We start from the raw sequence: 13,035 nt of genomic DNA, 5'->3' as shown, positions 1-13,035 counted from the left end.
AGAAGAGAAGCAACGACGGCAAGACACGGTGCGAAGCAAAAAAGCAGAAACGACGCCGGAGAGAAGCAAAAACGAAGAGGAGGGAAGAAGCAGAAACCACGTACGGGAAGGAGGGGAGAAGCTAAATCTTTCATTGTATTTATAAAATTTTTACAATAAAAATTTTGTTTTTTTATATTTTTTATAAATTTTTGTTTTATTGAGTACCTAATTACTCAAACCGAAATTAATCTATTTTTAATCGATTTATTTTGATTTAGATACATAAAAAAAATATAAATTCAAACAAAACCAAACCAATTACAATTCAATCGATTCAATTCTAATTTCACTATAAATCCGAACCAAATCCGACTCGCTCACCCCTACAAAACGCTGTTTCAATATCGGCGACGCCTCAGCGGCTCAACCTGCCCCCTTTCTACGGCAAGAAGAAGCACATTAATACACACACATAGGCAGATAGTTAACCCTCCTCTAAACCCTGTCGACGGAAATGCGTCATCTCACACAATGAACCCAACACCAAGGAAACTCGCACTCTCACTCTCACGTGCGCTCTCACGTGCCCTAACTACCGCCACCGCCGCAGCCTCGCAATCTGGATCGGCTTTCCCTCTCAAGACGGTTACCACCAAAAACTTCGAAGCTTCTCTTTCGGAGCTCCGGGACCATGTCCGAACCTCCGATTTTGTGGCCATCGACCTTGAGATGACCGGCGTAACCAGTGCGCCCTGGCGGGAGTCCTTCGAGTTCGACCGCTCCGACGTCCGGTACCTGAAGGTCAGGGACTCCGCCCACAAGTTTGCCGTCATTCAGTTCGGCGTCTGCCCCTTCCGTTGGGACTCTTCCAACCACTACTTCGTCGCTTATCCGTAAGTTATTCCTTCGCATTTTTTTTCGCCCGTTGGTTTTTCTTTCCTGCAGTTAGTGATTTAGTTATTGACGTATTGCAGTTATTTGTGTTTATAGTTTACTCGTTATGTTCAATTTTTGTGTGAGTTGGTATTTTTATTGTTTTTTTGGTACATAAACTGCATTGAGGTTTGAGCCTGATGGATAAGTTCATCCGAGGTCCTTGGAGTTGGCAAAATTCTGGCAAGTGAGTCCCTTAGCGTCAGTGAACTTGAGCTACTTTTGGGATGAATTTGAAGTCAATGTCTTTGATGTACTCCAAATTCTTAGCTCAATTTAGAGTTTAACTCGTACAAAGTAATACTATGGTAATTGAGTTTTATGAGTGAGTTTCATGTACTGAATAATTCCTTGCTGGTTTACAGTAATTGATGGAAAATTGGTTGATTGATGCGAATTATTGTAGTTGTTGTATAATGAGTGATTCTTGTAATCTTGTGTGTTAAAAAGGAACTAGTGGTAAATGGGTGTAATTCGTTTAGTTTGCTACTCAATTTCTTTTTCAATTTCTTGTATGCTAATCCAATGTATTCAGTCAACTTTAAAGAGTTCTGATTCTATTATTACTTTTTGTTACTAATTGATTGTTTTTCCTTTGGAGGAAATTTGTCGAAAGTGAATTTAGATTGCTTGAGAAATTGATAGTCAGATACATGTACCTAAGTTTCAAATAGTATATACTTTCATTTGGAGTGAATATTATTAGCATAAAAAATAAAATTATGTCAATTTTGATGGTAGATAGTAACCTGAAGGGAGTTTTGATGACAATCTGAGGATTGTGGTCATGGACTTGTGGGAGTGATAAGTAAAAATTGAAAACATTGCAATATTATACCTGTTAAATGAAAACATGGCCCTGTATTTATGCTAGACCCTGATATGTACTTATGTATCTATGACATTTTTGTAACAACTGAAACTTAACCTGATTTATTTCAAAGAGTAGTTTGAATAAATATTCTAAAAATATTTGTATAATATTTCAAGTTACGTAATAGAAGAGGCACGCTTTTTTTCTTTTCTTTTTGGTTTTTCATTTCTTACTGGTTTTTGTTATTTCTGCTTGTGACTTCCCTAAAGCTTTGTTTGGGAGTTAATAGGGAAAAGAAAGGGAAGGCATTGAAGAGAAAAGAAAGTTAGGGGAAGGAGAGTGTTTAAGAGAATAAGATGTTTGCCTTCCCTTTGTTTGGGGATCTAAAATGTAGGGGTAAAGGAGGGTTGTAGTTGTAGATGGCTAATGAAACCCTTTAAATCCTTTCCCTCATTCAAATCCAAACTCCCAAGCACAAAGAAACCTCTTAATTAATGCTTTGCCTTTCTTATCCTTTCCCTCCTACTTTGAATGCACAAACAAAGGCTAAAGTTTGGTAACAGATTAACAAATATTCCCTCCTCCCCTCCCCCTCCTCCTTTTCTCTTTTATTTACTTGGTTCATGTGATGAATTATCTATTACTGTTTGATTTAGACAAATGTTCTTTGACAGGTACAATTTCTATGTTTTTCCACATCAGGAGCTTGAGGATCTGGCTCCATGTTATGAATTTCTCTGCCAGACTACTTCAATGGATTTCTTGGCTAAATACCAGTTTGATTTCAATGCATGCATACGTGAAGGTTTCTTTCTCTTCCTTTTTTTCCCCCTTTCATTGCTTGGTATTAAGCAAATAAACAGTTACCTAATTAATAGAATAAAGGGTTCTGTGCACTAAAAGCTGCCAGAAATGTATTCAGCAACAGTAGATTAGATTGGTTGCATGCTCTTTTCTGCTTTAAATGGACTCACGTGCACCTGCTTCACTTCTTGATAGATTAGACTGGTTGCATGCTCTTTTCTAGCTACATGCATATAGGTTTATATATAAAAATTCTGGGACATTGAACGTTCTGAAGGATTATGATCTTTATCCACTAACCAAACCTGGAGGAATTTTGGATTTGTTGATCCTCCAAAAATCTGGGTCATTTTTTTGGAAATAGGCATTTTTTCTACGTGCTTAATTTTTCACTGCTTTAATAGTTTCTGTGGTTTGAGATTTTTGCGCACTTGGATAATGTAGGAATATCTTATTTATCTAGAGCGCAAGAAAGGGAAGCAGTAAGGAGATTGAATTCTAGATACGAAAGTGAGCATTCAAACATTTGTAAATTAAAAGACGTTAAAGGCATACAATTGATCAGCATGGCAGACATATTGTTCTCTGAACGAATGAAAAACAAATTCAGTAAATGGCGTGATGGGTTATTACAGGAGCAAAGTCGAGAAGAACAAATTATAGGAACTTCAAAAGACTCAAAACAGCTATTTGAAGTGATTTTCTTTAAGATGCATCCTGCTATTAGACTTAGTGGATTTACATCTCGGCAGCTAAAATTGATTCAGTTGGTAATGTTATGACATCTTGGACCCTTAGTTGATATGTTCACATTTTGTCTCCTAGTATTTAATTGTATTTATTTTTTGTTCTTTGTCTATTTATCTATTTGTTAATTGTGTCATCTACTCCTGTAGATAAGGATATATGTTGGAAGTTTGTGAGAAAAAATAGCTGAATTTGTCTGATTATACATTGAAATTTCAGGTCATCAGAAAACACTTTCAAGATTTGTCATATGTATGTGTGAATAGCGAAGATTCTGGTTCACAACATATGGTTGTATATACAGACTCAAGGGATGAACTAAACTTACTTCTGGTAAATATATTATTGAATTTGAGGACCTTACAATTAACTGAGAAGCTATTTAAATCTTGATATTATCTTTTTATGTTTTCCTCTGTTTACCTTCTTAAAATTGTAATGTGTGTTCTAAATTGCCAACGAATTTTTGGAAGTGAATTACATTTTCCACACCTTCAAGACAATGGTCTTGTTAACTGACTGAATTTTGGTTACTACTAAATGAAAACTTGAAATGACCTTGTATTAGTTTAGAATCTTCAGATAGCTAAACATGTTCTTGAAGCAAAGCTTAATCCTCAATTAAACATTTGAAGGATAACACATCTATGAACTATTAGCATAGAATTTGCCGTCTTTGGATGGCTAAACATGTTCTTGAAACAAAGCTAGTCTCAATTAAACGCTTGAAGGATAACACATCTCTATAAAGCTAACTGACACCACACCACCACATTAAATCCTCATAAAAGATATTCCTTAATCTCTTGCAGAAGGAGGTAAAAGATGGAAATCGCAAGGCAGAAGAGAAGAAGATTCAAAATGCTGTGGGATTTCGCCATGTTATTGATCTCCTTTCTGCAGAAAAGAAGTTGATTGTTGGTCATAATTGTTTTCTGGGTATCAATTCCATTCTTAGCTCCTATATTGCTTTTTAATTTTATAAGATACCAAGATGATGATATTCCTTAATACAGATATTGCTCATGTCTACAACAAATTTATAGGTCCCCTTCCAGGGACTCCTGAAGAGTTTGTCACCTCTATTAACAAGTATTTTCCGCACATTGTTGACACTAAAATACTCTTCAACAATAATCATGTGCTCCAAGAAAAGATGAAAAGGTCAAGAAAATCACTGGCCTCTGCATTTTCCTTGTTTTGTCCACAAATTGCAGTAGGTTCCAACAGCAGTGATCTTGATTCACCCTTACATGTGAAAGTGAATGTTGAAGTTAATGATTTGAGGTTAGTTTCTGCATTATCTCTATAAATCATGAATGGTAATCTCTCAGTGGTTTACCAGTCTAGTGGTTTAGAAGATGGTGTTATCTGCATAATATAACGTTATTCTTCTCATGTATTCAATGGAGCAGCAGATCACTGACTCACACTATGAAATGGATTTTATGCCCAACTCCTGGTTTGCATTTGATTGGCAGTGGAGCTTATGTGTTGTCACCTAAAAAAGAAGAAAGTAAAGACAATGATATTCATGTATAATTTCTAGTTGGCAATTTCCATGAATGACTCAAATATTTTCCCTTTTTGTCCTCCTTCTGATTTCTTCCTTTTCTGATATCTGTGCCTCGGAGCAGCGGATGAGTTGTCTCCACGCGACCTCAAGGTCACGGGTTCAAGCCGTGGAAACAGCCACTGATATAATTATCAGGTTAGGCTGCGTACATTACAACCTTGGTTGCGGCCCTTTCCCGGACCCTGCGTTAAACGCGGGACGCTTGTGCACCGGGTTGCCCTTTTTTGTCTCCAGCAATCTCAGCTTATGTATATCTGAATATACAAATTCCCTTCTCTTTTGTTGTTGGACAATATTGTACTGTTCTCGTTTCTGTTCTCTACATATCCGTGTATAGCCTGAGGCAATTTTCAGAATTTCATTTTACACGGAAGAACACTTAAAAACATTGTTGCTTTTTATATCACTTGTTGTCCAAGCTGTCTTCGTCTTTAGATGTATCTTTTTGTACCAACATAACATATATTTGTATGCAGATCATCGAGCTGGAACCCTGGAGCCAAGCATGAGGCCGGATATGATGCTTTTATGACTGGTTGTATCTTTGCTCAAATATGCAGTGATTTAGGAGTTGATTATAAACACCATGAATCTTCTCCACAACAATTAGCCCTTAATGAGAAACTACAAAAGTATGTTAACCATCTATATCTTAGTTGGATACATGGGGACATTATTGATCTGAATACCGGTGATAAGGTTGCAGAATCTACACCAAGCAATAACCTCAAGAGGCAATATCCAAAGATTTTGTTTGAAAATATTGTTATTATTTGGGGTTTTCCTTCTCAGCTGAAGGCAAATGATCTAAGAGTGTGCATATCTAAAGTTTTTGGTCCAGCTTCTGTGGTTTCTGTCTACCACTTGGATGCGACTGCAGTATTTGTGCAGTTTAGTAAGACAGAACTAGTTTACGACTTCCTTTTGTTGAAGGACACCTTAGAAAGAAGTGATGGCACAATCTTGGTTTTGCACCCTCTTGCAAAGATTTTGGAAGGGGGCAATACATGCGCTGCTGATTATGATACTTACAAAGAAATCTGTGGTTCGCCCATTTCCGAAGCTTTGTTTGCCGAGCAGGCAAAGGCGGTTGGCATAAAGTGGAAGACCAAATTGGTAGAAAGCCAGGTCACATTGCAAGCCGAAGACCACGAAAGTCCAGGCGCAGAAGGTTCTGTAAATTCGGTTATGAAACTTGTAAAGACCAAACCAAACATAATTGAGCAGTTAAGAAATGCTCCATCTCATAGGAAAGTCTCATCTTTTGAGACCGAAGATTCTTGCTGTGCAGTAGAAATGAATGCTTGACCCCCGACTCTTTATTTTGTACCCTATTAGCCTAGAGATGCCATATTGTATCAAGTTTGTAACTAATACACCTTCTAGTTTATATTTATCAACTTGCATCGTCATCTTTTCAATGTGTAGACAAATCAAAATTGATTTTGATTTCTTCACATCCCAGACAAACAAATGTTATGTTTGCAGTGGGAGACACTTTTAAATTCAAATAATAAATTGTTGTTGTTATGTGAGTTTGAGGATGCAGGTAATAGCACGGATGCAGAAGTAGAGGGAGTGGAAATAGTGGCTTGGTTTATACTAGAGGAAGCAGTACGTTCGTTGGAGGAATTGGTGATCAAAGCAAAAAAACCCAAGTCTGATGAAAGGACAAATGAAACGGGCAACTCAATTTGGATACAGAATTTCGAAAGAAATAGAATGCAGAATCTGCTCCAACAGGTCTGTTTTCAGATTCCAACTTACAAAAGATAAAGAATTCTGTTTCGAAGATAGGTGGAGAAAAATTGCAACTGCATAAACCAGTGAACAAGTAACTCTTTTGCAATAAATAGAGCACCTTTTAACCCCCCAAAATCCAACTAAGCACTAAGCAGAGAAGCAATTCACAGTTTTTGTGAATGAGTGGGATATTATAGAATGTATAGTAAAAGTTAGATTATTGTGAATGAGTGGGAGAAAATATAAAATGTCCATCCCTGTGATGGTTTATTTTATTGCATATTAGGGTTCCCATCTTAAAAGGTTCAAGGTCTATATTCCAATGAAAAAGTAAAATATGTTAATTTATTACATCACTTTCTGAAATAGAACTTTGTCAGCGTGAGACATAATGGTCTGAGAGTCAAAATATGCAACATAGTAAAAACTCTTGGCCACCAAGAAGAATGAGCTCTTAATGCCATCATGGGAATTTTGGAGCACTATTTGCAAAAACTCTTGCATTTCTGATTCTATTTCTGGTGTAGTGGTGGTTTTGGTTGCAATACTCAGTTCATTTTTTCCCTTCTCACTTTGGTAATCTTTGAGCTTATGGCAGACTTTGTTAGTGGCTTTGAGTAATATTTGGTACTGAGGATTTAGCTGTAGCTCTTGTAACCAATCACCAGCCATTAAATTTATAGTTTGCACAATCAACTCTGCTTCTCTTTTGGAGCTGCTTCCTTCATTTTGCCAACTAAACAACCAACTCTGCCACTGACCAATTCAGGAATAACAAATTTTCAAAAGAGACTAACCTCTCTTATTTGTTACATTGTGTTTTTATTTCATTTTCTATTTAAGATTCTGTAAAAAATAATAAAAATTTTCTTCTTTTACTTTTCACAATATAAAAACAAAAAAATGTTTTGTTAAATTTTGTTGTGTTCTAATCACAAGAAATAAATAAATAAATAAATAAATAAAAACTCACAATTTGATTCAAATAATGGGAAATTTCCTGTCCATGTTTTTGAAAGAACTCCAATCCAAGATAGTCAAGAGTTACCAGCAAAATCCCAAGAAGTTGCTCGTTTTTGTTGTTCTTATCAAGCCTCCTGCAGCATGGGTTGCATATTCACCACACATTCAAGTTTCTAAAAGATGTATAATAGAATAAAGAGCAATGTTATGTGACCAATAAAATTTATTATTTTTGACCAAGCCAAACACTCTATGCTCAAATTACTCTATTCTAAATTTTAAACATTAAATTCTAACTCCTATTTTTATAAAAATAAAATATTAACTAAAAATATTGGTTAATATTGACAAAAAAAAAATATTTATCTAACAGTTCTCTTAATATTTATTTACCTGTTTGACAAGTCTTGTCTGTTGAAGTTGTTATTGAGTAGTTCTAGAATGACCTTTCTTGCTTCATCATGATTGATATGGAACTTGAATGCCTGAATCAAAGTTACAGTTTTAGCCCATGCGAGTCGCTCTAACCACCTTTGAGGTTCAAAAATGCAAGCTGCTGCCACAAAATAAGCTTGGAGAAGACTCTCTTTGGTCACTCCAAATTCCTCCAATCCTGTTTCCGAGTGCCATCTAACAATTTCCATTGCAAAATTTAGAAGCACGTCAATTTTCAATACACATATCTTATAAAATAATAATTGAGTGCCTCACCGTTGGATATTCTCCCATTCTGCAGAGTGCACTGCTTGACTCTTGTTGTAATCCAATTTGGCCAGTTCAAGATAAATCTCGTTGTTCACACTAGGCAACCTGCCCACAATAAACAAATGAATAAAATGAACAGATGGCTGGCATGTGCAGCACACAAAAATAAAGTGTATAATTAGTTGTAAGTTATTGTGGAACAGGAAATATGACTAAAGCTCTAAAGAGGATTTTGATATTGGTCTTGTGCACAAAAATTTATTCACAAAAAGGCGTCTTTAAGAATGACTTACATGAGTTACATGACTCAGGTTACTAGGTTAGCTTTTAACCTGTTTTCTGATATCAACTTGCTCATGTAGTTTGATCATGTATATTAATTACATGTGTCACGTTATGATTTAACTACGTGGATAATATTTTTGTGATAAGATGTCCTACCGTCCACATTAACATGTCACGATGTAAGTGATTCATGCTACAATTATATATATATTTTTTATACAATTAAAATTTTATAAACATGATTTTAGTACATAAAATCAATATTAGAAATTACACTTTCGAACTTTAATTGGAAAAAATTAGGGCTAATGTTTTTATCGAAGAAAAATAATTTTTAATTAGTGTTAGCATAAAAATGGTAAATGTGAGAGAAAAGTATTAACGATTTAATATATATACATAAACTAAAAAATAAAATAAATATTTTACTAACAATAACTTTAATGTGTGTTTTAAAAGATAAATATTAGCTTAAATGCATATTTTTTATTGGTTCACCGATTAAAAAATCTTTACCTGTAAAGTGCCTTTCCAATCCAAACAACGTTTTCACCACCATATTGTTCTATGTAAAATCTTGTCTCCAATCTCGGTAAACTTGCATACCAAGGCACATCCAACGCGTAATTCACCTATAAATATTATTTATTACCATGAGAAAAAGAGAATTTTAAAAATGATTTAACTAAAGGGCATTGATTTATAAAGTACAAAATATAATTTATGGCCAATTTGCAGTCTTTTTGTACGTTAAAAAGTGCAAGTGTTAAGTGACTCAAACAAAATAGTTTTAATTTTTTTTATTATTTAACTATTAATTCAATTTTTTTTAATTTAGTTATTTTAGTCTAATAATATATTTTATTCTATATTTTTAAACAACAACAAACAATAATAAAATCTTGTCTCACTAGGTGGAGTCGGCTAATAATCTAATCATGATCTAATAATCTATTATTTTTTTTTACAATGGATACTACTTCAACTCTCTCTCTTATATCTTCGTTCCTTGTATAAAATATATGTTGAATACAAATATACATTGAAAATAAATTAAACCACACAGGTATTTATACACAAATATATTAGTGATTGATTTTAGTGTACAAATAGCATTTTTGATTAAAAAAAAAGTATGTATTTAAATTAAAGCTTATGAAAATTTGTATCAAATTAATTTTACAAAATCATTTGATAAAATTGAATTGGTGCTAACGTAATTTATGTTAAATAAATTTATATCAAAGTAGATTATAGTAAAATGAATATTATTTATATTGCATTATTCAATGTTTAGTAATTTTATATTAAAGGATTTGATGAGCGATTTTGTTTTTAGATCTACTCCCGTCATTAAACAGAATCTTTGGGATTGTCATCAGTTAGGGGTGGCAATAGAGCGGGTATGGGCGCGTTTTTGTCCTACCCAATTCCGTCCTACAATAATCCATATTGAACTCGCTCCGTTTCTACCTGCGAGTAGTAAAAAGTTAAACCCTAACCCGCTCCGTCTCTGTAATTATTAAAATACAATAAATTAAATTAAATTTTAAAATTTGTATAGCTATCATTACATACGTAACATAAATTAAAATAAAAATTTAAATATGATACAATATTATTAATTATTTACTAATTATTTTATATATATTATACATATTATATATTAAAATTATATATGTTATATATATAGCAAGACGGGTAGGGGCGGGTATTACCTAAACCCGACCCCGTTTCGCCCCTCCCAAGAATCTGCGTTGCTAAAAACTCCTCCCGGTGCGAGACGGGTAATTACCCGTGGACGGGATGGGTACCCACGGGTTCGGGTGATATTGTCATTTTTACTCATCCATCTCAATATTTAAACATTAATAATTAATATTTGACTAAAAATAATAAATTTTAATGACTTTTTAGTATTTTTTTAGATGAAATATTAATTACCATAAAAGACACTCTTACATTATTACTGCAATACTGAATAGAGAGGGTAGAAAAAGGACATATGGGCCTGTATTCATTTTTCATTTATCAGCATGACATTTAACAACCAAATCATCAAAATAACGTGCTACACAGTTAATTTTTATTAATATTTAATGTTGGAGATCACAAAGATGCTACATCGTCACATAGTAAATAGGAACAAAGGTTAGAGTGTGTCATCTTTTAAAAAAGGACAGTCGTATCTTTTAAGAAAATAGACCGGAGGAGTTCTAAGTTACCCTACTTTAAATTTTTTATTTACTTTTATGATATGTTGATTCATAAATAGTTATATATTAATGTAATAGGTAAAAGTAAAACTCTAAGCGGGACCCTTACCATTAGAGGCTATAATTTAGAGATCAAATGATTATCTATTAACGTAAAATTAAAATAATTGGTTGAGGAATGCTACAGTAATTTTTGTGATTGTTAGTCATCAACTAGCTATCAATAATGATTTGATGGTGTGAGATTGGTGTAAGATTTCATCCAATGACTCGCTTTTTTTGTTAGTTACATGCTGGACAAAATTCAATAAAATTGCTGGTCCCTAGACTTTTCCTAAAAGGTTAGTAGGAATGATATTGGAACATACCTCGCAAATTAAATCTTTTGTGATGATCCATTTATCAAATATCTCTTTAGATGCACACTTCTCTGATAAAAATTTGGATGAAAAATGTTTGGCATCCTGAAGAATTATTTCCCAGGAAAAAGCACTTGAGATGCTCTATAAAGATTGTATGTTGTTGATGGAGACGGATTTGTTTCTCCAGGAAAGCAAAAGAACTCACCATTTTTCTCAAAATGCTTCAGTGCATCTACCAAATTTAATAACTTTAATCATTTCTGGAACCATTATATAATCATATTTGTATTTAATTACAATATAATTTAATAAAATGTAGAAAATACTTTCTTGTTTTATTTTCTATATATGAATAATAATAAAATTTACCGGGTGAAATTTGGTGACCATGTAACCTTAGTAACCTAAATGCCATTACTGTATCGTCAATCTCTGGAACCTCCCAGTCTCTTGTCCAACCAAGACCCTTGTCGGTCCAATATCTGAAATTATAAAGTTTTCCATATTTGAAGTCACTGAAAATCTAAATCAAATAATCCCATGAACTTACCTTGAGATATATTTCATAAAATCTTCAATCTCCGGCTCAAAATATCTTGAAATGCCGAGACGTTCCAAACGATCAACAGTCCAACTCCGCTCAAACAAATCTATAGGATACACGTTTGGAACTGGAAATTAACAAAAAAATGGTGTTAACTTTAACCTGCATCATACATTTGGAAAAATTCAATAAAAAAATATATATGTGCCTCATTCTAATTTGTCCGATGGTTACAATATTTTAAAAGATACTGCTAAAGAGTAAACTATTAAGAGTATCCGAAAGTTTATATTGCTGACAAGAATAACTCCAAAAGATAATAACGACGACGAATAAATTTTCGAAAAATTAAAAATACAATAAAAAGATCTAGATATTAAATATAGAGTAAACTATAATTTTTATTCACGAAAATTTTAAACGTTGACAAATCTATTCATAAAAAAAAAATTACAATTGTACTCATAAAACATAGGTTCTGTCTAATAAAATTATCCAAATACTAAAAAATCACCTAAAAATTCTAAATTAGCCTTCTCTCCACCACTACTACCATCATCTCTTATCTGTCTTTAAATCTTCAACATCAATCTATCCCCTTTTTCAACAACCACCAGCCTATCACCCTCATCTTCGTCGGCGCTGCCAATTCCAACCACTACTCACTACTCACAGACTGTTTTAAACTACCACTACCGCATCACCGCCTCCTTCTCTTTACCACCACCATATCACATTATCTCTTCTTTCTTGAATCATCTCCAACGAGCTCATCTTCTACCTCATTCTCAAAATGGAGAACCGCCACCTCCTCGGTCTTAATCGGCCTCAGCTCCAACACCGAGGCATCAAAATCCGGGCATAGACCGTAGAGTTGACGAAGTAGCTAGGTGGCTACTTTGTACATGGCTCTAACCTGAGACATTGTAAAAAATCCGATCTTCTTTATGAACACCCCCGCAAGAGGCAGGTTATTTTAGTGGACTGCCTCTTGATGGGAAATCGGCGATGGCGTTTCAGCAGGCGAGGGTTTCACGCGTTTGATGGGAAATCGGCGATGGTGATGGCGGCAGTGTATATTACATTGCATGCGATGGACTTGAGGTCGTAGTTGGAGGAGGAGCTGTCCTTAAAGGCCCTATCCACGGATGTTGTGATGATGGAGGATTCAGTTTGGGGGAGGAAGGCAGCAGAGGGGGGGTGGTGACGATGACAACGGCGTCGGAAGCGAAGGGAACTAATCGAACTTGAGAGCTTCTTTGCCAGAGATCATAGATCTGACGCTTCTGAGGGTTGCTGAGAACATTGAGAGAGAGAGAGAGAGAGAGAGAGAGAGAGAGAGAGAGAGAGAGAGAAAGAGA

General features: G+C 34.5%; 2 protein-coding genes across 4 annotated transcripts in view; one reads left to right on the top strand and one right to left on the bottom strand.

Moving 5' to 3' along the window:
- The first annotated feature begins 357 nt into the window (after positions 1 to 357).
- Positions 358 to 6,270, top strand: LOC107461279 (poly(A)-specific ribonuclease PARN). 2 transcript variants are annotated; one of them, XM_052259438.1, is made up of 8 exons: positions 2,435 to 2,534; positions 2,997 to 3,303; positions 3,500 to 3,613; positions 4,093 to 4,219; positions 4,297 to 4,567; positions 4,696 to 4,816; positions 4,918 to 4,991; positions 5,333 to 6,270. In XM_052259438.1, exons 2-8 carry the CDS (start codon positions 3,100 to 3,102, stop codon positions 6,162 to 6,164), a joined length of 1,743 nt encoding a protein of 580 aa, XP_052115398.1. In that variant the 5' UTR covers positions 2,435 to 2,534; positions 2,997 to 3,099; the 3' UTR covers positions 6,165 to 6,270. The 2 variants fall into 2 exon arrangements, with proteins under 2 accessions (XP_020990675.1, XP_052115398.1); XM_021135016.2 differs by lacking the exons at positions 4,696 to 4,816; positions 4,918 to 4,991 and adding an exon at positions 358 to 875 and having other exon boundaries at positions 2,404 to 2,534; positions 2,978 to 3,303.
- Positions 6,271 to 6,695: 425 nt separating this feature from the next.
- Positions 6,696 to 13,035, bottom strand: part of LOC107472867 ((-)-kolavenyl diphosphate synthase TPS28, chloroplastic) — a 63,130-nt gene continuing 56,790 nt past the window's right edge. The window contains exon 14 of one of the 2 annotated variants that reach the window (XM_052259423.1): positions 6,696 to 7,355. In XM_052259423.1, coding sequence (XP_052115383.1) covers positions 6,948 to 7,355 — 408 coding nt within the window. In that variant the 3' untranslated portion in view covers positions 6,696 to 6,947. The remainder of the gene's footprint in view (positions 7,356 to 13,035) is intronic. The other variant, XM_052259436.1, reaches the window with a different exon arrangement.

This window comes from Arachis duranensis, chromosome 1 (genome assembly GCF_000817695.3).
Source record: "Arachis duranensis cultivar V14167 chromosome 1, aradu.V14167.gnm2.J7QH, whole genome shotgun sequence".
Classification (NCBI taxonomy): domain Eukaryota; kingdom Viridiplantae; phylum Streptophyta; class Magnoliopsida; order Fabales; family Fabaceae; genus Arachis; species Arachis duranensis.
Note: the sequence above shows the minus strand (reverse complement) of the source record. Positions and strands in the feature narration are given on the sequence as shown.